Source organism: Prosopis cineraria, unplaced genomic scaffold (genome assembly GCF_029017545.1).
Source record: "Prosopis cineraria cultivar Desert tree isolate PC_DT_omini unplaced genomic scaffold, ASM2901754v1 PC13, whole genome shotgun sequence".
Taxonomy (NCBI): Eukaryota; Viridiplantae; Streptophyta; class Magnoliopsida; order Fabales; family Fabaceae; genus Prosopis; species Prosopis cineraria.
In genome coordinates, this window is record NW_026555344.1 from 39386088 (window position 1) to 39411009 (window position 24922).

A 24922-nucleotide genomic window follows, 5' to 3' on the forward strand; every position below is an offset into this window, starting at 1 on the left:
TTATACCATGTTAGATTTCAAAATTGAAGTCATCACAGCTTTTGGTGTTACTGCATTTACACCAATGATATCTTTTGCCCATTCCATTGCCAAGTTCTTTCTGACTTGGTTCGTAGCCCCAGAATGAAACTATGCAGATTAGTTACCTTTGTTTTTAATTTTTGATACATAAGCTACGAGTTTGAAGTATGACATGATGTAGATAGCGCATTAATTTAAAACATATAGTGTTTTAAGCTAGCTTAAAGTATTGTATCATATCAAACATAAATGATCATATACACGGCTTTGTTTTTTGAAATATGGATATTTCTCAGCTTTCTGTGTCAATTTTCTCAAGCTCACCTTAACATATATATTATAGTCAAGGGTGACGAGGAATAGTAAAAATACCTTTAGATGCTGCATAGGTAGACAAGAGAGGTAGAGCTTTCACACTAGAAATAGAGGAGATAAAAATTATATTACTATATCCTGTTGCTTTTAGAAGTGGGTGAGCAAGTTGGCTCAGATGATAAGCAGACTCAAAATTTGTGCTCATTATTGTGGATACGTCTTCAGAAGTATAATCTGCGGTTTCCTTACCCAAACATCTTCCAGCGTTGTTTACCTGAGAAAATGGTCAAATACAACTTAAGTCAACTGAAATGTACCCAGTTTAGCAAAGAATCATGATCAAACTGGAATCTTACTAAAATGTTGAGCTTTCCTTGGAAGACGGAGGCAACCATTTCCATTCGATTTTCTCTTTGGTCACCAAATTGTACACCTCAGACTGATCCAGTTACAGTAAATCCTTTGCTTTTCCACTCTTTCAAACACTGATCAATGTTTGCTTGGTTACGCGAACATATATGCACAGCTGCTCCAAATTCTGCCAATTCTTCTACTATGGCATGCCTAATTTCAATCATTCAAAACAAATCAATAGCAGAAAGCTTAGAAATGAGGACACCAATATAAGTGTTGGACACAACACAGCATGGAACGAGGGCTCAAAAACACAGCAAATTATACCGTTTTCATGTGAATTGACAGGAGACAATGCTTCAAGTTTTGGGACCAATAATTTAGGAAGATCTCCTTGGTGTACTCCCTGGTCCTAACATGACATGACTGTGTATGTACAGAAAGTTAAAACCAGAGAATGGAATCAAACAAAAGCTTTCCCTATGCGGCTATGCCTCTGGTTCCCCTGTCACCAGAGCAGTCTTTCCACTGAGTGACCATCTTTAGTCTTTGAAGCTGAACGTAGCTTCTCCCATTTTTGTTGCTTTACTAAACGATCGAATCCTTATAATTGAAGAACATGTCACTTAATTTCCTCATGAACAACATTATTTTTGGCACCCACTTGCATTGATCTGATCATATAAAGACACTTTGAAATCTAACAAACAGGACATTAGATTTCTCGTAGCTAGCTCGACCACACACCAGTAAGAGAAACAAATTCTTCTAAAATGTAGTGCAAAAATACTTGATTTCAGCGATAATACAGTAATGAAATGAAATTGTCATTGAACATCTCTTTAAGCTACCGGTGTGTTTGAAACAGAATCTATCAAGAATTCAATTCGATTCTTCTTAATGACTTGAATACTATTATTAAATGAATTTTGTTTGGATCAAATCTTTTATTTGAATTATAATGCAATGTGATAAAAAGCTCTAGTTAAGCTCTACAAATTCAATAATATCGAGAATCAAATCCAAAGCCATCCATAAAAGAAAATCCATACAATGATCATAACTGAAATTTGTCATTAATGTATGAAAATATCCCAAATTATTTTCTTCTAGAAAAATATAATCTAAGTTTCTTGAAATTACAGTTGAATTTTTAGCTTGATTAAAATCGAGTTTTAGGTCTCTCACTGCTTAGCTTTTCCAATACAACTTGCATGCAGAAACCTATAACACTAGAAAATTACATCATCTGCATTTTCACAAGCAAATATTGGGCATTCTCTTTGACAAAACACTAACAGAGGATGGATGTAAGGAACCAAACACATAAAACAGGTGAGTGAAGAAGGAGAAAAATGGAACACGAAGAAAAGATACCAAATTGGAGTCTCTTTGTTGAGCTTCAACTTAGTTTAGGGGAGGAAAAGAAAGGGAAGATAAAGTAGAAAGAGAGAGTTCTGTGACTGTGGGCTTCACAAGGCATTTATCAGGCTCCCAAAACAGGACTCGTTACTTTTGGTAGCCTGGAAATGGGAGTGTCGTCGCAAAACAAAAGTTAACCGAAGAAGGTCAATAAATAATAAGTTTATCCGTGCCATGGGATGCACATATTAAATAAATTTTTTATCTGTGCCACGGTAAAAGCTCGAGTCTGGCATTCAAGTGGGTCGATTTTATTTGAGTTCAGCTAAAATAAGCTTCATTATTGTAAAATTTTAAATAACCAAACTCAACTTGAATATTGAATTTTATTTTTAAAATTATTTTTAATTAAATTTTTTTAACTTTAAAATTAATTATTTTATTTTATAAAAAAATATATTTTTTATATTTAAATGATATATAGCACTTAAAATTTTTAAAAAAAATATGTGAGTCTTAAAATTTAAAAATTAATATTAAAGTATATTTTAAATATTATTTTTGAGATATCTTATCGATTAAAAATAAAAAAATATGACAATATAAATATTTTTAATTTTTTAAATATCTACAATAATGCACTTAAATATAGGATAATTTAGTATAAAATGATTTAAAATTTAAAAAATTAATTAATATTTATTCTGCATTATTTATATTTTTAAAAAATACCTTTTTTGAGTATTCGTGCTAGCCCAAATAAGTCCAATCATAAAGAAATTAGTAATTTGTTAAGTTTGATGCTAAATTTTTTGAGATTTGTCGAGTTTTAACTCAAATTACCGACTTTAATATATGCATGATAAACATTTAAATATAATATATATTAAAATTATTTTTTAAAAAATAAAGGAAGGATTAAAATAATTAAATTAAACTTAAATAAGCACTTAAAAATTTAAAAATATGAAATAAAAATTAAATATACTTGAGTTGATTGGTTTTAAAGTTGGCTGCTAATCGTCCATATTTGCAATTTTCAAAACAAAAAACTTACAAATAAAATTTGTTAATTTGTAAAGAAAGAACTTGTTAAATATATTATTATTTAAAAATAATTTCTTCACAGAGTAACTAATCTTATTTTTAAATTCGTGTTTTGAAAGTTGCAAATAAAAGTATAAGAGAAGAAAATTATTAGAAACATTAATATGTTTGAAAATATTTTCTTTATAAATTAGCAAATTTGACTTGCAAATTTTATTTTGATAGTCATAAATCATGAAGTGAGAGCAATAAATTTTTATATCAACTCATTAAATTTTTTTAAAAAATATATTCAATTTTTTATTAACCGACTTGCGTCTATTCGATTTGGTTGGAGGGAGGGGATGGGTTGAAAGATTTTAAGTAATTTTTCTTACTCTTTAGTTTATAGATTTTAATTAATTTTTCTTACTCTTTTAGTTTATATCTTCTAATTATTAAAATTTTGTAATCACATTTATTTATTTTTTAAATTGAATTTATTACAATCTCCTCTCCCTTTTACTTTCTTTTATTTGCTCCTATTAACCAAACAGGGTTTAGAATATAACATCTCTTGCAATGACTTCACCTTTTATATTATTTTATAAAAAAATAAATAAAAAAATTATCCTCTAAATTTTAAATCTAATAGCACCATAGATTTTAAATTTTTTATTATGTAAATTATTTATTCAACTTTTAAAAATGATACAATCTGGCCCTTACCTTTAATAGAAGTTAATTTTGACTTATTTGACCAAAAAATAATTTTAAAAATTACAAAAAAGGCCAAAAAATTTTAGTCTTTTTTTTATAATTTTTTTGGTCATTGTCTATAATTATTGGATCTTTTATTATAATTTGTTGTCTTCTTTTATCATTTTATGATTAACTAATAGTTAAAGTTAACTTTTATTAATTATAGAGTTAAGATTGCATCATTTGCAAAAATTAAGAGAATAATTTGCACAATAAGCAAATTTAATATTTATAATGTTGCTGAATCTAAAGTTTAAAAGTAATTTGCTCATTTATTCTTCTATAAATTAATTCAATAATTAATTTGATTTTTTATTTTTAAAATAAAATTACATAATCAAATATATTATCCTATAAATAAATGTTATATTAAATTATTTATTTTACATAATGATTATATTTATTATTTAATTATTAATTAAAAAATAAATAATATAATCTTCACGCATGATAAATCTTATTAGTCATCAATTTTTCAATTTAAAACTTAGTAAGATTCTGCAGAAGATATTGATCCTTACATTTTTTTTAAATTAAAAATTATTTTTATTCCTCAACTATTCAAAGGATCTATGGATACCTTAATTTTAACTAGGAGTTAATTCTACCTTTTAACATACAAAGTTTGTTGTCTTATTACCCCGACATTAGGATTTAAATCTTTTAAATTTGATAGGAGTGAATTTATGAGAGGTTTTCCATTTTGAGAAAGGGAAAGAAAATTTTATATTTTATAAAAAATAATAAAATAAGTAAAAATACTAATAAAAAAAACTTCACCCAAATTCATCAATTTCAATTTCACCTAACTCAAATCACCTGACATTAGCCCTCCGTCCACTTGTGTTAGTAAGGCCACCATTATATTTTTTTTTAAAGAAAAAACATAATCTTTAATTTTTATAATTTTATCAGATTTTATTTTTAATTTCTGTAATTTTTTTTAGTACTTTTAGTTCTTATTGTTTTAAAAAGATCGGATGATCTTTATTTTTTATGTCTCTATAATTTTTATTTTTTTAATGGTTTTAGTCTCTATAAAAATTAAAAATATTGAAAAAAACTATAGGGATTAAAAACAAAATTCAAATGAAACTATGAGGACAAAGATTATATGTGTGTTTGATTTTCAGTTTTGTTAAAAATTCATTTATTAAAAGTTTATTTGATAAAAATAAGTTTAATGAAAGTAAGTTACTGTAACAAAATTTATATTTGAATATATTTTTTTAAAAGTTAATTTAATGAACTAAAAATTGTTTAAATTAATGATGATTTGTGCTTTTGAAACGTGAAAAAATTTAAAATAAAATAAAATTTAATATGTCAAATAATAAGAATAAAAATATATAGTTTAATATTAAAAAAAATTAAAATATAATAAGAATATCATGGTTATTTATAAAAGTAGGCACAACCCAACTCCCATTTATAATTTCAAATCTACTAAAAAGTTAAGTTGCCAAATTCATATTTGAACCCACTTTCAAAAAGTTATTTTGTTTATATAAAAAAAATACTCAATTAATATCTAACATCTCAAATATTAAAAAGTGAATTTGAAATGTTAAATGTAAGGAAATCAAACACACTTTATGTTTTTCCTATTTTTTATAATAAAATACTCTTAAAATCCTCTATATAAATTATTTCTACTTACCTCATCAATATCAACATTAAAAAATATATATAAAAAATAAAAGTATGTAAAATTTTAAATATGTTCTTATATAATAAATCGAGTGATGTCATATTACTTTTTCTTAAAGAATAATTTTAAAAATATTTTTTAAATATTATCTAAAAATTACACTATAATTTATAAATAAAATTAAATAAATATTTTAAAATGTGATTTATAAATAAGCGAGTATAACAATGAGATCTCCTCTATATTTTATTTCATTACTTTTGCTTACCTCTCTCCCTTCTCCTCACATTCTCTCCCTCCTTCGTCTGTCAGTTTCTCCCCCAGATCATCATATTTCTCTCTCCTCGATGATACCTCTCCAGATGAACGGACAGTCCAGAGGAAGGCTTCCTTGCACTGACTTCGACGAGGGTGGCGACAGTCATGGACATGGCGGAGAGAACAAGGCCGACTCTGTAGGTGAAGGCGAGCAAGCAAACTCAACGTCGGGCACTGGAATCGAGGGGTGTCGGAACTCGGATGCCAGATCAGGTCTGTTCTCGTCGGAGAACAAGAGCTCATCTATGTTGAGCCTCAAGGAATAATTCATGACAGGGAACACCGGCACGAGATGGAGCACGTAGCTTAGCCGCACCATGTCGTTGAGCAACCTTCCCGCATGGGTATTGGAACTCTGGTCAAAGTTGACTAGCATGTCCGTCATTATGGAGTCTCCGAACAACAGGTATCCGAAGAATCAAATGGCCAAGAAAATGGCCACGCAGATTATCAATGAGATTCGCACTGCCACGTTCATATCAACAGCTTTCCCAAGCTCTTCTCAGAGATTGGTTTTTGCCGGATCATAGCGCCTAAAAGGCCATGGACGAGCTTATGGTGACGAACACCAGTACCAGTAGAATTGATATGCCAGAACTTTCCCATCGTTTCCCATCTCTGGTGAGGCTCGCGACGGCAATATCATGGCTGTGATGGGCGTTAGCGGCTTCTGAAAGGCAAGGCCATGCGACACGGAGAGAGGCACGAAGATGATCCGTGCACGTATGAGAGCGGCACGAAGAGAGAAAAGTAAAGGCTTTAGATAATAAAAAATAATAAAAAATATTAAAAAAATGGTGAGAAACGGATGTCTGACATTTTTAACGTCATAATAGTGAGATAAAAAATTTTAAGTGTTGACGGATAGAATTGATATCTAATTGAATTTAGAGCCCCACGTACCATTCGATAAGAAGCAAAAATGACTTTTTTTTTTTTCTTTTTGACATGTTAGGTTCGTCTTATTTGATTTTTTTTTTTCATCCATAGAATTTTTTGTGATTGAGGTGGCAAACAAATGCTAGTGTGCAAAGTCTAGCAGGTGAATACTGACATGTAAAGTTGCTTGAGACTTCATCGTATTTCTCTTAATAAAATGAACACACATCTATCTCGGAGCTTTTTCCGGGAAATCTGAGTCATTTTGACTTCAACAAAAGATAGAAAAACACCATTTGCATCCACTTGTACATTAACAGACGTACGGCTCGTCGTATTATAAATATTCACACGAGGAATCGTTTCATTAGGTGTAAGTGTAACTTGAGAGATAATATTGATAATTGTTGTAAAAAAAAAAAATTTAAAGAGAGAATGACAGTGAAATTCCAAAAGAACAAGTTAATGACAATAAGGTTTCTAATAATTTTTTAAAACAATAACTTACAAATATCAATTTGAATAATTATAAATTCAAAAGTTACAATTATAAATAATATATTTAAATTCTAAATATAACTTTCAGTTTATAATTAGGATTTATATTTGTAACAATTTAAATAAATATTTGCAACTCATTTTGAAAATTTATCAAAATATTAGCTCTCATTAATTTAATATTTTGAACATTATTGTTATTCTCTCAAAATTAAACTTCAACAGGGCGAACACAGAGAACTCATTTCTTCCCACAAGCTAATAACAGTGGAAAAAACATTAGCATGTGATGCATTTGCAGATATAATGGTTTAGAAAACAAATGAAAGAAACTCTTATTTATTCTTTGAAGAATTGCTGCCTCTTACATAGTGTAAAGTACCCTATTTATGTTATTGAAATAGGGAAGGGTTACAACTGAAATGAAAACTGTAATGAATAAATGGGATTAATGCTTGTAAAATAGATGAATGTTCATGGTGTAACGTGGCTGGAGTTTCATGTTGGCATAACATGGCTGGCATTTCATGTCAGCTGTTTCATCCACCCGAAGAAACTCGCCCTCGAGTCAAATTCGACATCATCATCAATGTAAGGGGATAAATAATCAACATTGAAGGTAGCAAACATTTCATAAGAATCAGGCAATTCCATCTTATAAGCATTATTGTTGATCTTTTACACAATCTTGAATGGACCATTAGTTCTTGGGGACAGCTTGGCGTTTGGTTATTTAGAAAATTATTCCAAGTCTCCCACGTTGAAAGTTTGATATTTCCAATGCTTGTCATGTTGAGTTTTGTATCTCAAGTTCTGCCTTTGTATTTATGTACGAACTTGTTCATACAACTTCTTGATTTTTTTAGCCCTTTGGTCAACATCAAAACTATATTGCTGCTTATCGAGTAAAGGGGTCAAGCCTAGTAGATTAAGGGGACGAGTGTTGTAAACAACTTCAAACAGACACTTTCTAGTTGCTTGGTTGACAGAGAGTTATTGTAGGCAAATTCAACTTGAGCAAGAATGAGGTCTTACCACTTCAAATTCTTCTTCACGAAACTGCAAACAAGATTACCAAGAATCCTATTTATAGCTTCAGTTTGACCATCTGCCAGATGACTAGTACTACTAAATTGGAGCTTAGTTCCCATCTTTTTCCATAACATACGCTAAAAGTGGCTGAGAAACTTCACATCACGATCAAAAGTGATATTCTTGGAATTTCCATGAATATGAACAATCTCTTTAAAGTACAAATCTGCTACTTGAATAACATCATTGGTCTTTTGGCATGGAATGAACTGGGCCATTTTTTAAAAATAATCCATAACTACAATGATAGAAACTTCTTGCCTCTGAGTCCGTGGTAAACCCAGAATAAAATCCATGATCACATCTTCTCAAGGTGCTTTTGGAATTAGCAAAGGCATATATAACAAGGTATTTTGATCCTTGGAGTTGGCTAAGTAGTAAATTCTGCATCTCTATATATGCCTACTTACATCCCGTTCAAGTCGAAGTTAGTAAAAGTTCTCCTTTACTAGGTCAACCATTTTATCTCATCCAAAATGTCCAGCTAATCTACTGTCATGTGCTTCCCAAATTATGGCCTCTCTTAAGAAACCTCGTGGAATGCAAGGGTTTTGCCTCGCAATAGAAACCTGTCATATCTATAGAATTGGTGGAAAGATTGATTTGTAGTTGCTTCTCACACTCCTCAAAAATCAAGATCATCCTAATACAGCTCTTTGACAAGTTCAAACCCAACAACTTTGGCTTGCATTGTTATAAGCAGCATATGTCAATGGCTTAGAGCATTAGTTATGGAGTTCAAAGTTTCAGCCTTATGTTTAATAAGGAATGGATAAGACTGTGATATTTCACTTAATTGGGAATGCTTGTAGCTAATCTTCTGCAAAGAATTCAAATACTTGAGGGCCTTATGATCAGAAAAGAGCATAGACTCTTTGTTTAGGAGATAGTAACTCTAATGTTAGAGAGCTCGAATAACAGCATAAAATTCTTCATCATAGGTAGAATACCTAAGTGCCTCATGATCAAAAAAGAGTATGAATTCTTTATTTAAGAGCTAGTAACTCTAATGTTAGAGAGCTCGAACAACATCATAAAATTCTCTGTCATAGGTAGAATACCAAAGCATCATTGAGCTTCTCACTGAAAAAGACAATGGGATGACCCTCCTAACTTAAGATAGTGCCAATGTCGATATTGGAAGCATTACAGCTAACTTCAAATACTTGGTCAAAATTAGGAAGAGGTAAAACGAGAGCTTCAATCAATTTCTTCTTAAGCTCCTCAAACCTTTTTTGAGCTTGCTCTATCTACTAACATTTTTCTTCTTTGGTGCAATTTGTAAGTGGTGCAGTAATCAAGCTCAAATTGCCGATGAACCTCCTGTAGAAAGAAGCTAATCTGTGGAAGCTTCAAACCTCCTAGATAGATTTTGGAGTTTGCCAGCTGTCAATGGCTACAAATTTGCTTGGATCAACTCAAGCACCCTTTATAGTAATGATGTAACATAAGAACATAACTTTATTGGTGAGGAAGGTGTACTTCTTGAGATTAGCATAAAGCTTCCATTCTTGCAAGGCTTACAAGACTTGCCATAAATGCTCTAAGTGTTTTTCTTGACTCTTGCTGTAAATAAGAATGTCGTCAAAGTACACAACAATAAACTTGCTAATGAAAGGTCTCAATACCTAATTCATTAGGTGCATAAACATGCTAGGGGCATTTGTCAATTCAAAATGCATCACATTCCATTCATACAAGCCATCTTTAGTCTTTAAAGTGGTCTTTCACTCATCTCCTAGCCGAATTCTGATTTTGTGGTATCCACTACGAAGGTTAATTTTAGAAAAGGTAGTGGTACCATGTAACTGGTCTAGCATTTCATCGAGCTAGGGTATCAAAAATTGATATTTAATAATGATCTTATTGACAACTTAGCAGTCAATGCACTTTCTCCAACTCCCATCCTTCTTAGGTATTAGAAGGACAGGTATAGCATAAGGACTAACACTTTCTTGAACTAACACTTTCTTCAATAACTCTTCAACTTATCATTGGACTTCGCCATGTTCTTAGAGACTCATCTTGTAGGCAGGCTTATTAGGAATGATTGCTCTTGAAATAAAGTCAATAGTGTGCTGTATGTCTTGTATGGGTGGCAACCAAGGTGGCATCTTATTAGATATCATATTTGAAAATTCAAGCAATAAAGGAATGACTACTAATGGATTGGTAGACTCATCATTTACCTCAAACACTAGAATGAAGCCCATCATTTGGGCTTCAGACTTAGTCACCTTGAATTCTTTCTTAATCATTAAAGACACCAATGACTTAGATTCTCTCAAAAATTGGCTAATCTCATTAGGTGGTAGAGGCATCAATGTGAACTTGACACCATCCTTCGTGAAAGAATAGGTGTTTGCATACCTGTTATGATAACATGTTGATCATATTGCCATGGTCTCCTCAAAAGAAGGTGGCATGCATCTATGGGAACAATATAGCACAAAACTTCATCACAATATCTATTCCTAACAGAAAAGGTCATAAGGCATTGTTCAGAAACTTTTACCTCATTCCCCTTATTAAGCTAGTGAAGCTTGTAAGGATGCAGATGATCATGTGTGGGCAACTCTAATTTCTTCACAATGTAGTTAGACACTACATTTTCACAGCTTCTATTGTCAATAATGACATTACAAACTTTTCCTTGTGCCGTGCAACGAGTGTGAAAAATGTTACACTATAGCCAGGGTTCTTTCATAACTACAATTGTATGTAGACTTCATCTAATCACCAATGCTTCACTCTGATCTGTAGGCATGACCTCTTTGTCATATGCTGGATTAGTTTTGTAAGACTTAGTCTCCTCCTCATCTTCTTCAAGTGCTTCATACACTTGCCCTTCTTTAATGGTGACAACCCTTCGAGTAGGACAATCTATAGCAATATGACCAAATTTTTAGCATTTAAAGAATTTGATTGCTTTAGAGCCAGATTCCTTAGCAGCATTTGGTGGTGGCTTATGCATAGCATTAGATTGCGGCTTGCTTGAGGGGTTGGTTTGCTAAAACTCTACCTTATGGCCATTTGAATAACCCCTGGAGGAAGAAGGTTGGACGAATGTTCTCTTAGGTGTTTGCTTTTCAACTCACAAGGCTAGACATATTATATCATCCAAAGTCCAATATTGTTGAAGCTAGATTGGACGGTTGATGTTAGTGTTTAAGTCTACAAGGTATTACGCTATTGTTTGCTCCTCCTTCTCTTGAATGTTATACTTCATAATGAGTTGTTTAAATTCTCTGGTAGATTCTTCCACAGATAAGGACCTCTGTCAAAGATTTTGTAGTTGGAAAAAGTTGTCCTGGTGTAATGGATTGGTAAAAATTTCCCAGTGAACAGGCGTTTCATTTTCTCACAGGTCTCAATCTTGCACTTCGCCTTACATTCTCGCTTTCGTCTGAGGTTTTCCCACCAAATGGAGGCATGTTTCTTGAGTTTGAGGGTAACAATCTCGACTTTTATGCATATGAAATCTCCTTATATTCAAATACACGCTTAACAATTTAAAGCTAGTTTAGTAACTCTTCTGGTTGGAGTCTTCTCTTGAATTCAGGAATGTCTACTTTAATGTCATTAGGATGAAAGTGTTGTTGTTAAGGATGGCAGTGGTTGTCAGTGGATGACGAACCGCTGCTTCTCAAATCTCCTTCTGGGTTTTCTCTGTTAATGCCTAATAGAATTCACTACATTTCCACAATAGCTTCCAATTCTTATATCCTACGTCTCATCTCTTCAATCACAACCTCGTACACATTTTTGAGTCTTGAAGGAATTTTATTAAGTGTCAGGGTTAGGATAAGGAATTTCTAGAAAAAAATAAGGTAAATAAGAATTTTGGTGAATTTAAGGGCAAATAGAAAATGTTAAAAAGATATAGGAGTAAAATGGAAATGTTGAAAGGGTATAGGGGTAGGATGAAAATTTTGAAAAGTTTAAGGGAAAAATGGGGATTTAAAAAAATATAAGGGTAAAAATGAAACTTTTGAAAAGTATAGAGGTCAAAATTGTAATTCTAGAAAAATATGTGGGTTAAAATGGAATTTATATAAAGTTAAGGGGTCAAAGTGTAATTTGTGAAAATATTGGGGTCAAAATGAAATTTTAGAAACCTTAGGGGTCAAAATGGAATTTTAAAAGTTTAGGGTCAAAATGAAAATATTGAAAGGTTTGGGGTCAAACTGAAATTTTAAAAAAAAATATGCTAACTGGGAAGGATGTGGCTGTGGTGACATGTGGTAGATCATAATTGAGTTGATCTGTTGTTGATCAAATGACATCGTTGTCTTCAGCCTCTAGCAATTGCATGGTCTTCAAGTCGTGGTGCATGATAGTGTTTCCAGACGAGGAACCTTGTGTTCCATGTTTTCAGACCTTGTGAGTATGATGGTAATGCCAGTTTTTGAAAAAAAACACACCTATATTGCAAAACGTGAAGACGTCAGGGACTCCTCCTCTGAATCTTTCTCTTCTCCGACGTAATTCTTCAATCGTATCTCACTCTCTTGCTCTCTGAATCAGCTCTAATACCAAAATGGTTCAGAAACCGGATGAAAGAAACTTTCGTTTATTCTTTGAAGAATTGCTGCCCCTTACATTGTATAAAGCACCTTTATTTATACTTCTGAAATAGGAAGGGGTTACAACTGAAATGAAAACTATAATGAACAAAGGAGATTAACACTTGTAAAACGGATGAATGTTCATGGCGTAATGTGGCTGGCATTTCATGTTGGCGCAACGTGGCTAGCGTTTCATGTCAGCGTTATTCCGTTTCTTATAATCTGACCAGTGATGCATGGAGCAGGGGAAGTCTCAACCAGACAACTCAGCTCAGGAGTCATATTCCTATTGCCACGTAAACAGTGAAGATTCTTGCCACTAAACATCAATCTCATTCCATCACATTTCATTCATATTTTAATTCCTATTTTTAAAAAAATTTCACAAACGAAACCGCCCCTAAAGACGTGTGGTTCTAGTTAAATGCTTCCATGTATATATCTTGTCAGAGGAGGACCACTCACCAGCCTTAGAGAAGACATTAACTCTTCTGTTGTTGATATCTCTAGTGCTTCATTCTTGTCCATAACTTAACCAGACAGACAATCCAAGAGAAGAGACAAGTTGAATGAAGTTATATTGAAAATTTTCTCTCCTAGTATTCTGTGTTTCTTATTTTTCTCCCAAACCAACGGTAAATGTTAGGAAAGAAAAAGACCAAAGGATTGTGCACGCAACAATATGTAACATGCTGAGTTCATACATGTCTTGAGTGACAAGTACAAGGTGAGTTTGGTGCTTATCTCCCTCGCATGCTTTTCATACACTAGCGTTCCCATTATACAATCAACAATCAATTACATTCCAAGAACATGTTACTAATTTGGAGTTTCTAATCCTTGACTTCAATGATATAAAGTTACAGAATAACCTGGAAGTGACAAAACAAGTATTTTTTAAAGTATGGAACCTCCATCTGCAACTATAACTTGTCCAGTGATGTATGAAGTAGCAGGTAAGCATAGGAAAGCAACTATCGCTGAAATCTCTTTAGGATCTCCGGCGCGATGTTTGACGGGAGTTTCAGGCGCTTTGTTGTTTACATCTTCCCCTTTAGCTGCATTCTGTGAGAACAGCTGGAATCAAGGCAGATTATAAGTACGCAACATAGCATCAACTGTCATTTGATAACATGAGAAATGTGATTCAGATACAGTAGTAGATGATGGGAAAAATGATTCAAAATTTCTTAGTTGTCTTTAAAGATAATCAGATTGAAAGCTTGACCCTGCAGCTGCACTTAAAATAAATCAGTGATATGACTCATGAAATATGCAAACAACTTGGACATATTTTTGGTATTTATACCATAAAATATTCCAAAAGTAAGGTCTTCACAGGTCCTGGTGCTACAACATTTACACGAATGTTATCTTTTGCCCATTCTAATGCCAAGTTCTTCGAGACTTGATTCATAGCTCCTGATAATAAAGTTATGCAGATAAGTGACGGTCAAATAACTCTCAAAATAAGTTCTTTCACTTGCTGTCACAGGAGAAGCTGATGACCAATGAGGAAATTGAAGAAAAGATACCTTTAGATGCTGCATAGATTGAAACCTTTGGGGAAGCTTTCACTCCAAAAGTAGAGGAGATGTTTACTATGCTACCACATCCTGATGCTTTTAGAAGTGGGTATGCAAGTTGGCTCAAATTGTAAGCGGACTCAAAATTAGTTCCCCTTATTGTTGACATATCTTCAGCGGTCAAATCTTTGGCTCACTCATTTCTCTTGTTGCCAAACACTGGAATCCTAGGAGTTGTTGTATATAGCAGGAAAAAGCAGGTTTCACTTTCTTTGAGCTGGATGTGTTGTTGAAAGAGGAAATCAACACGTCCACTTGTTTAGAAAGATTATAATATCTGGCAATTGTAACGTTAATTTGGGAAACATGTGGTGACAATTAAATGCTTGCTTGTGAATCATGAACACTTGGATTTGGAAGTTAGACATAATGAAAGATCATAGGGCCACTGTCTAGAAATAAAAATAAACTCTTACAATATTGGTTGTGATGTCAGCTTCAATTAGAGAAACAAATGGATTCCAAAGAGCACATGGAGATCTAACTAAGGACTTCCTTTCTTGTATCTATTTATTTAGAACTAATTCAGAATGCCAATCAGCAGGAATCTGAGAATCTGTAATATCCAGGAATCAAACAAAAGAAGCCACTAAAAGTAGTCTAGTGATGAGGGGTGTGAATGAAGATGAATCAGAGGCAGGAAGTACAAACCAAGTATAGAGATGACCCTTGAACTAAATTCAAGTTATAACTTACCAGGTTTATTTGCTACTAGAGCACAGAAGGAGGGAAGGGAGGGAGAAAGAAAGGGACCTGCAGCTTCTGTGAGGTGATTTTTAGGTTTAAAGAGGGAATTGCCATGTCCACTTGTACAAAGAAATATTTTATTTTTTATTTTTTTTCATTCCGGGGTACTTGTGGTACTCAGAAGAAAATACATGTGGTTATTCACAGCTTGATTGGGTGATGTGTCACAAAGACAGTGACAGCGAAATTCCAACAATATATTTCTCAGAGCAGGACCACACTCAAACGATACAAATAAACTCTGTTGACGTTGATTGTGATTAGGAACATTACTTGGAATAAAATCAAGCGCCTCATAGCAGAATTTGGATTGTCAGGTTTCAGAGAAGATGTGGATTGTTTTATCATAGCTGATTTAGGAGGTGATAGGGGTCTGTAACTCTGCACCCTGGATCTAAGAGTAGTTAATAGAACTTGATTATAAATTGCCTCAAATTGCTACAATTTTCTTTAAAACTTCCAACCTCATAATAGATCTACTTCTCCAAGCTATCATAGTACATAGTAGTAATGCTATAATCTACTATTTGCAAAAGCTAGGATATTTAAGTCACTGGAACAAATTATTCACCATTTGACAATAAACTAATAATGACATGTCTCTCTTAGCATCATATTTTGAATTGGGCTAAGTTGTTTGTTTGAAATTCTTAAAAATGAGTTATGTGTAGAGGGTTCTTAGAGCTATAAATTTTTCATTAAAATAAAGAAGAGGTCGGGATGCTGAAGTCATTGCTGAAGTATAAATTAAAAAGCTGTCAACTGTAGCTTCCCAATGATTAAAATATGAACTTGACTTAGCTAGGAGTTTCTGACTGACTTGAAGCAATTACACAATTATTAGAATTGAAATGAGGCTATACTATTTAAACAGTGAAACCACCGTCTACAGTTATAACTTGTCCAGTGATATATGAAGCAGCAGGAAGGCAAAGAAAAGCAGCCATTCCTGAAATCTCTTTAGGCTCTGCTATTCGACCAACAGGAATTTGAGATGCAAAAACATTTTCTGCATTCTTTCCCAATTTTGATTTTTCCTGAGAAAACAAATTAAAACGAGCATCATAAACGGTACCAAGTCCAGTAAAACAGAAAGCTCAAAAAGATCTTCTTGACATGTAATATTCTCGAGTCCCAAGAGGACAATATTAACATATAATGATAAAGATCTCAACATACAAATTTTGATAAAACGATAGGAAACATAAGCGCAGGAAAGTGATATTCCTAGCATAGTTTTGGATCAAAATGCAGTGTGGAATCCATTTATATGTATCCTCTCAAAATCCAATGAAACAAAATACCCAAGAGGATCTCCCAACATACGTGCTCTTTCAGGTCCCAGCATGACAGTACTAAAATATAATTGATATGCAAGCATTCAAAAGTGCAGGAAATTGATATGCTTATAGTTATACCAAGCAAGACTCTAAAAGCACTGTCATCACCATTCCCGCTGCTACTGCATTGACACGAATATTATCCTTCGCCCATTCACTTGCCATGTACTTGGTGGTTTGATTTACGGCTCCTGAATCAAATTATATATCGGCAGATTTCGTATCAATCAAGTTACTCGAAGTTATCAGGTAATTAGATTATCATTCAAAGGTGAAATAGATGATTGATTGAAGAGAGAAGATATATTTACCTTTAGAAGCTGCATAGGCTGAAACACCTGGGAAAACTTTGGTACTGGAAATGGAAGAGATATTCACAATAACACCATATCCTGATGCTTTTAGAAGAGGGTGTGCTAGTTGACTTAAATGATAAGTAGCCTCAAAGTTGGTGATCATAATAGTTGATATATCTTCAGCTGTGTGATCTAGGCTTTCCTTAACATCAACCGTCCCGGCATTGTTTATCTAGAAGAAAATTACTAACTGAAATCCACTATAGTATAATTTATTTAGCAAGGAAATATGATCATGTCTTTGTAGTAATACATATTGATGTTCAACCAAGATAAAATGTCATCTATAATTCACTGGTCCAACCCAATAAAACTATATTCTTTAAAATAAATATAAATATTTATAAAAGAAAAATAGGTATTTAAAAATAATAAATGAGTTGAACAGTTTTGAATGTGAAAGAAAATTTATGTGAAATGTAATTGAGCTTATGGAGTCCATTAAATATCAGTTCATTTTAAATATCAATGTCAAAACTTTAATTTTAAAAAATAAAATATTCATTGCGATAATTAGCTCACTGGGATTGTATTCTCTCCAAGTGAATCGGGAGTCTAAGTGGAGAAAGAAAGAGAGAAAGGTTTGTCAGCCCCACATGCGATGTTGTATGCATCAAAATTTTCCTCTCTTTCTCGCCTGAAGAAAATCCTCTTCCTTAGTTTTCATTAATTCTTTTTTTTTTTGAAGTTATTTAGTCAAATTAATCTGTTAGCCATTGTAATTTAACTTAAATTTTTTAATGAAACAAACAACATAATGCATTCATACCTTTTCAAGAAAATTCACAGTCACAATGAAGAACCAAAGAGAATCTTACAAGGATGTTGAGCTTTCCATGAAAAATGGAGGCAACAGTTCCCATTAAATTTTGACGTTGGTCGCGCGAGTGTACATCACATACTGATCCAGTCACGCTAAATCCTCTGCTTTTCCACTGTTTCAAACACTCATCAATGTCTGCTTGGCTACGTGAACATATATGCACAGTTGCTCCAAATTCTGCCAATTCCTCTACTATAGCATGCCTAATTCCAAATCAATGAACATGAATCAATATCAGAAAAATCACAGACCAGATTACATAGAGAACAACTCTGAATCAAATGGAGGTAACGAATAATAACTTACCCGATGCCTCGGGTTGCTCCTGTGACAAGAGCAGTCATCCCACTCAACGACCATCTCTTGTCTTTGAGCATTGCTCCAGCCATTTATGTTTATTTCTCTGCTAATCAGTGAAACGTTGGGGCGCGTGATATAAGAGCCAACAAGTCTCTGTGACTGTGAGGTGTCGGTGGTATTTGCATTTATATGCACAAGCACAAGATGTATACGTGTGTGGTTATAATTGATTGCTTGCATGCGGTCTAAATTAAGTGTAAAAAGTTGGAAAAACTTGACATGGAGGTTGGAACGAGCCACGCTGCACTTTCTGTATTCGCTAATATACAACATAGTCGGTAGTGAAGCTTGACAAAACAACATATACAATAATACAATGGTTTGCTTAGAGTAGGACCACTGTAATTGATGCTGATCAATAGATTAGATCCCCAAGTGATTGGACGACAGTGAAGCAAGTATAAGGACCACTTATTAAAAGGGTTTTCCTCAATTTGGTTTAACCATACCCGAATTTAGATTCAGATGTCCAAGTGAGTGGACGACAGTGGAGCAAGTATTGGTGCTCTAATTAAATACATGCACGTGATGGGGGAGAGGTGAAAGCTAAACTAACAGGGAAATGAATTTTCAGAGGAACCAATGCGCGGGAACAATCAAACTCTTTGAACTTGTTTGATTGCGTGAAAGCATATAGACCGTTCTGGAATTCCTTACTTTTTTTTTTTTTTATTACGACCATCACCTTTCCATTATTCCATCTTTTTGTGTGTGTGTGTGTGTATTGTGTCTGTATTTATTATTGATGTAGTTAAATAGAACAATATATGGGATTCGCTTCAAGATCTCTCTAAAAGCACAGTTATTAGAAGTGATAGGGGTTTCTTGGGTTTCAAAATTGTTGATCGTTCCACTAAGGAGAATTCGTTCAGCGCAAGAACTTCCGGTGTACACTTATGGAAAACTGAATGCAAGGAATTCAAAAGAAACAAAGCAATTATTATTGCTGATGGAATTGTAATGGAGGGAGTTCACTTACCGGACATTATTTTTAAAAAATCTCCTTTCATGAAATTGGAAAGCTATCAGGTTATATGTTTTCGTACCCTATCTTATTGGATTCAACAGTTTTGGACGAGATGAAATTGGAATTTGTCAGACCTTGGGCACATTCATATTCTCTAATTTGGAACTGAGCCAAGTGGTCGTACTTTGCCAAGCACTTTAACCTAACATATAGCTACTCTAATTTATCCATTCAATGACAAGACTATTGCTTGGTGCTGCTTTATGTGGTCGTTGAATGATTTTAATATATCTTGTTTTCCTATAACTATTGGAGTCATTTAATTTTCCTTTTTCTTTCATTTTAATGTATATATCTACTTGACTTTATTTCAAAAAATAAAAATAATACGTACTATTATTTATTAAAATATTTGTCCTATTAAAACTTATAAATCTTTGGGAGAATCACATTCAACAACCACTTAAAAAATTATTTGTAAAAAAAAAAACCAATATAAAATAGATTATTATTAAAAAAAAGAACATGAATTTATTTTTTTTTTAAATGAGACTTGTTATTAGTCATTGTCTATAAATAAGTCTCTAAAGTAGTCCTTGAATCTAATTCTCCCCAAATCTTTTTACTTTACTCAATTTGTTTCCCATAGCAGAATGAGCTTGTCATTGCACTTGAAAAGTTAATGAATTTAACTAAGAGCACGAATGCATAACATTTGAAATACAAGTGGTAAATAAAGCGAAAGGAAAGTTTTGAATTAATATGTTGTGTTTTCTATTAATAGCAAATTAAAAGATAATATTTATCAATTGAGCATTATTACGTTTACATTCAAGCCTGGAGAAAAAAAAAAAATTAGCGAAGAGAGAGAGAACCATTTAAACATCTAAACAGAGAAGCCTCCATCTGCATATATAATCTGACCAGTGATGTATGAAGCAGCAGGAAGGCAAAGGAAGGCAACTAGTGCTGATATCTCCTTAGGCTCTCCTGTGCGATTCATAGGAGTTTGAGATACAATAGATTTCACTGCTGTTTCTCCACCAGGTTCTTTCTGTGAGAACATCAAAGATAATGAGCATCAATTCTCACTTGAAGTAACATGATTTCACGCGCAGGAAAGAAGAACATAACAAGACTCGTAAGTCCTCTCTTCATGAGATCCTAGGGATGCATTTCTTCATCATATTAGTCTAGTTCATTCGGTGTACTCTCCACAAAGGCATTGCAGGTAATTCAAACTCAAGTTATCAGAGATATTATCTCCTCTTACCAGTTGAACTGACTTTCTATGCAAAGCTTTTCAAAGGTGACCGTATTATGATGAAAAGTGATCAAAACTGAGTGCAGATATATTCTTCTGATATGATATGCCTCATCATGGATATAAACTAATTAGATACAAGTTTGTAGTTTTATACCAAGCTAGACTCCAAAAGCGATGTCATTATAGTTCCGGGTGCAACTGCATTTACACGAATGTTATCCTTTGCCCATTCCAAAGCCAAGTTCTTTGTGACTTGATTCATAGCTCCTGATAAAATTACACAGATCATATTATGGATTAATTTGCTCAAGTAATTTATCATGATAGATTACCACAGGTTATGAACAAGGACAGCGGAAATGTAATGCTTGGAATTCGGAATTTCATTTATCAACTATTATGTTCTAGAATCTTAGAAATGCACTTGTTCCTTCCCGAAACTTCTCGACTCATTATCTGTTATTGGTAATCATATTCCATGGACTGTTACCTCCAAGATCTAAATAGTTCTGACATGTAATATCTTTAAGAGACCAAAAAGTATATTTCATTGAAAAGATATACCCCTGGATGCTGCGCAGGCTGAAACAAGAGGCAAAGCTTTCCCACTCACAATGGAGGAGATATTTACAATGGTACCATATCCTGAAGCTTTAAGAAGCGGGTGTGCAAGTTGGTTCAAATGGTAAGAAGATTCAAAATTGGTGCCCATAACAGTAGATACATCTTCTGCAGTTTGATCTGTGGCTTTGTTATATATGATTGTCCCTGCATTGTTTATCTAACAGAAAACAACTTTTGAAGTCCATTGATCACCAATTTAGGAAAGAAATATCATCACGTCTAAAGGCTCACAAATTGAACAGAATGAAATGACTAGATATATTCTTTTTCATCTGAAGATGCATTGACAGAACCCAATGGCTCATATATAACAGATATGGTGAGCCTTGAAACTCTTCGTTCAAACCTAAATTATTTTTTCAGGCCCAATTCAAACAAGAATTTAAAAAAAAAGAAAAAAAAGAACATGAATCTATGCTTGAATTCAAATTGGTGAATTTTATTGCTACTGCGTGATTAGCAATGTCTACATTTTATGGATGAAGTAACAGTCCTTTTAAAAGGGGTTAAACTGGGACTTGAGCTAGAAATGAAGCTGGTGAAGTTTGAGTCTAATTAGATACTGCTTATATTGATGCTGTTAACTTCAATTTTAGTCCAGATTGAAAGAGATGCAATACTATTTTATCAAAGAAGAGAAGAGCAATAAAGATGGCATATTCTTCTTCTCTCTTCTTACTCCTCTAGGGGGCTACCTGAGTAACTAACAAGCTTTCTTAAATCAATTTTAGAGTTATTATCTCCTTACTTCTCAGTTATGAGATCATAGAGACACAGGCACGCACAAGTTACAACTTTAGTAAAGTTATAACTAGTCTTCCTTCAGTTACCTTGGAGTTTGAGAGTTATTACAATGACAAACGCAGCAAGAAAAAGATCAGGATGAAGCAAAAGAGCAGACTTAGACGCCAGATGAGACACGAAAGGCCTTACTAAATCATGCCAGTTTTTAAAGTCTTCCCATCATAAATTTTGAGAATTTATAATCCTTGAAATGAAATCTGTAAATTTCCCACCAATTAAACAATCAAGAGCCTGAGAGAAGCTTACAAGGATGTTGAGCTTTCCATGAAAAATGGAGGCAACAGTTTGCATTAAATTTTGACGCTGGTGACTTGAGATCACATCGCAGACCGATCCAGTGACACAAAATCCTTTGCTCCTCCACTCTTTCAAACACTTGTCGATGTCTGATTGGTTACGGGAACATATATGCACAGTTGCTCCAAATTCTGCTAGTTCTTCTACAGTGGCATGCCTGATTCCAAATAAAAAAATAAAAAAACGAATCAGCAGCAGAAAGCACAGGCCAAAACAAACAGTGATGAAGTTTGAATGAAACGAAAGTAACAAATAAGTTACCCAATGCCTCGGGTTGCTCCGGTGACTAGAGCATTCATCCCACTCAGCGACCATCTCTTGTCTCTGCCAATCAACTTTGCTTCACTCATTTTCTCTTGCAATGAAACCTGCCGGTCTCTGAGAAGCACTCGTGATATGAAATGAAATGCACGTACAAGATATTTGTGGCTATACTTGAATACTTGCACGTGATACATAAAAAGGGATTGTGATGGATTGAAAGTTTGAAATATAGGAAGCAAAGTTGGGAAGAGGAAAAGTTGTTCACCAAAAAAAAAAAAAAGATTTTTGAAAGAATTTTTTTTTTTTTTTTTTCGCTGAGTTTTGAAAGACTTCGCTTGCTAGCCGTGTACGATTAACAAAAGGCTCATTAGTAGCAGAAACAGAAAGCTTGTACGCATAACATGGTCCATCTTTAGTGTATGAGTGCTTGGGCCCGTCCAATGGGCCTGCCGCAATATAGTGCTCTGACTGGCTGGCTGGCTGGCTGGCTGGCTGACAATTTCGTTTCCATGGTTGTAAAAGCCAATAAGCTCTCATTTAATTCATACAAATTTTATCAAAAAAAAAAAATTCATACAAATTTATTTATTGAAAAAAATAATAATAAAATTTCTTCTAAAATTTTTTAAATAATAATTTAATCTCTTAAAATACCATAATTTTTTTGAAATCTCTAAAGACCTTTCTGTCATTAATAAATTTATATAAATTATCAAATTATTTTTATTGAAAACAAATGATTCATAAGTTTTTTTTAAATATTCACAAATTTTTTTTATATTCACAATAATGCAAGAGCAAATCTCAATTTCGCATGTTAATTTCTTATTTGCTGTTGCATTATTGTGAATATAAAAAAAATTGTGAATATTTAAACAAAATTTATAAATCATTTATTTTCAACAAAGATAATTTAATAATTTATATAAATTTATTAATGATAAAAAAATTTTTAGGGACTTCACAAGAATTATGACATTTTTAAAAATTAAATTATTATTTATACATTTTATAAAAATTTTATTGTTATTTTTTCAATTTATTGTCTACTGATCTCTGGAAGCCGCCCCTCGCCTGCCGTTATATATGATTATCTAAAATCTTTGGATTTTAATTTAAAAAATTTAGACAAGACAACTGATTTTATCAATATTAGGAACCACACATTGCTGACAAGTTGTTAACCATACAGATTAAGAGAATACGAAGTCACTCCATCTTTTATACTTAGTTTGTTATAAAATAAAGAATATATAAAAATTTATATATCTTAATTTAATTAAAGACAACAGATTAAGTATATAATTCTTTTCTTATAAATTACTAAGGGTCAAAATAAATAATATATATTATTGGGCCTTGTACATAAGCCCAGCCGAATTTTGAAAATGAAGTCTGATAAAAAGTAACTGTAAGGCTTTTGGGCAAAATAACAGCAAAGTGCCAAAATTTGAAACTTATAACCATTAAATTCTTGATAAAAATTTTTTAAAAAATAATTTTTAATATTTATTCAAACAATTACAAACATAAATCTCAATTAAAAATTAAGAGATACATTTAAAACTTAAATATCTTATTTATAATTAAAATTCTTGCATTTATAGCTACCTAAATCAATATTTATAATTGATTTTTTAGAAAGTTTTGTTGGAAACTTAACTTTTATAAATTCATTGGTTTATGATTTTAATATCATTCTCCCTTTACTTTTAGAACCATGACAACTAGGTGGCCTCCAGGACAAATTATAATATTTATCCACACTAACTTTAGATATTTTTCATTCAAATTATTCATCATCGTCCACAAACAATGATGCTTGTGAATACATTTTTCTCCTATGATTTATATAAAAAATTAATTTAGTGTATTCGAAATCAAACATTGTTATACCCTCTAGCTTATTTGTCTCAATAATGTTGCGTTAATTAAAGTCCTGAGTGGCAATTCAAATGAATTGCGTGTCCCCAAAGATATTGAAATGAGGACATAGACTAGCCAATTGAGGCAACCTTGAAATTAATTTGTTGGAAGTGTTTTCATTCGCTTGTGTGTATCATTAGAAATATTTGGTGAGTTTTGGTGTAGCTATACGAGTGGGCCAATCATTCTTAAAATTTCTTAAAGCATCAAATATCCAAATCACACGACTAGTATACTTCCAAAAGGAGAACGGTTCCCTCCCTATTATAAATCCATAACACATATATAGATATGTACTGTATATTATTTAATTGTATATTAATGCAGTTGATCTCGTTTTTAAAACCATAAATTGATAGCCATATTACCAATAAGGTTAAATCTAATTGAAAGTACTAGTCCTTCATAACATAAAAAATTAAGATTCAATTTTTTATTGAAAAATATATTTATATTTAATATCTATTATATTTCGAACCGTATTACACCAATATTTAATAAAAAATAAATAAATGAATTTGATAGCCGTGTCTAAACAAATAGTTTTGCCGCTCGTGGGTAGATCAATCGTCAAAAGGTTTGAAAAGCAAGTCACACTCCACGCGTTGAAGCACGCAACAAAAGGAATATGGGAAACATTAATCTCCACAGGAGCTTGTCCAGGCGTAAATTGTAATAAATAAACAACTACTAATTGTGTTTTACAGTTTATTGC

At 32.7% G+C, this 24922-nt stretch overlaps 2 protein-coding genes and 1 pseudogene across 2 annotated transcripts; all 3 read right to left on the reverse strand.

Moving 5' to 3' along the window:
- LOC129290106 (tropinone reductase homolog) lies at nt 1–6052 on the reverse strand (annotated as a pseudogene).
- Nucleotides 6053–13512: 7460 nt separating this feature from the next.
- LOC129290482 (tropinone reductase 1-like) lies at nt 13513–14543 on the reverse strand. Its single transcript, XM_054927267.1, has 3 exons — nt 14382–14543; nt 14156–14268; nt 13513–13911 (listed from the first exon to the last, which is right to left on the reverse strand). Exons 1-3 carry the CDS (start codon nt 14539–14541, stop codon nt 13744–13746), a joined length of 441 nt encoding a protein of 146 aa, XP_054783242.1. The 5' UTR covers nt 14542–14543; the 3' UTR covers nt 13513–13743.
- Nucleotides 14544–15900: 1357 nt separating this feature from the next.
- On the reverse strand, nt 15901–22434 carry LOC129290107 (tropinone reductase homolog). The gene is made up of 10 exons (XM_054926810.1): nt 22279–22434; nt 21967–22174; nt 20857–21073; nt 20447–20559; nt 19918–20079; nt 18005–18087; nt 17694–17901; nt 16831–17047; nt 16598–16710; nt 15901–16216 (listed from the first exon to the last, which is right to left on the reverse strand). Exons 1-10 carry the CDS (start codon nt 22365–22367, stop codon nt 16046–16048), a joined length of 1581 nt encoding a protein of 526 aa, XP_054782785.1. The 5' UTR covers nt 22368–22434; the 3' UTR covers nt 15901–16045.
- Nucleotides 22435–24922: the final 2488 nt, after the last annotated feature.

Excerpts from the sequence above, each read along its gene's own strand:
- LOC129290482 (XM_054927267.1), bottom strand. The coding sequence starts at position 14,541 with ATGTCAACAATAAGGGGAACTAATTTTGAGTCCGCTTACAATTTGAGC. Across the intron at positions 14,269-14,381 it reads AATCTATGCAGCATCTAAAG|GAGCTATGAATCAAGTCTCG; the intron begins GTATCTTTTCTT and ends CTTTATTATCAG. Across the intron at positions 13,912-14,155 it reads TACTTTTGGAATATTTTATG|AATGCAGCTAAAGGGGAAGA; the intron begins GTATAAATACCA and ends CTGTTCTCACAG.
- LOC129290107 (XM_054926810.1), bottom strand. The coding sequence starts at position 22,367 with ATGAGTGAAGCAAAGTTGATTGGCAGAGACAAGAGATGGTCGCTGAGT. Across the intron at positions 17,902-18,004 it reads GGAGCAACCCGAGGCATCGG|GCATGCTATAGTAGAGGAAT; the intron begins GTAAGTTATTAT and ends ATTTGGAATTAG. Across the intron at positions 16,217-16,597 it reads TGCTTTTAGAGTCTTGCTTG|GAAAAATCAAAATTGGGAAA; the intron begins GTATAACTATAA and ends TTGTTTTCTCAG.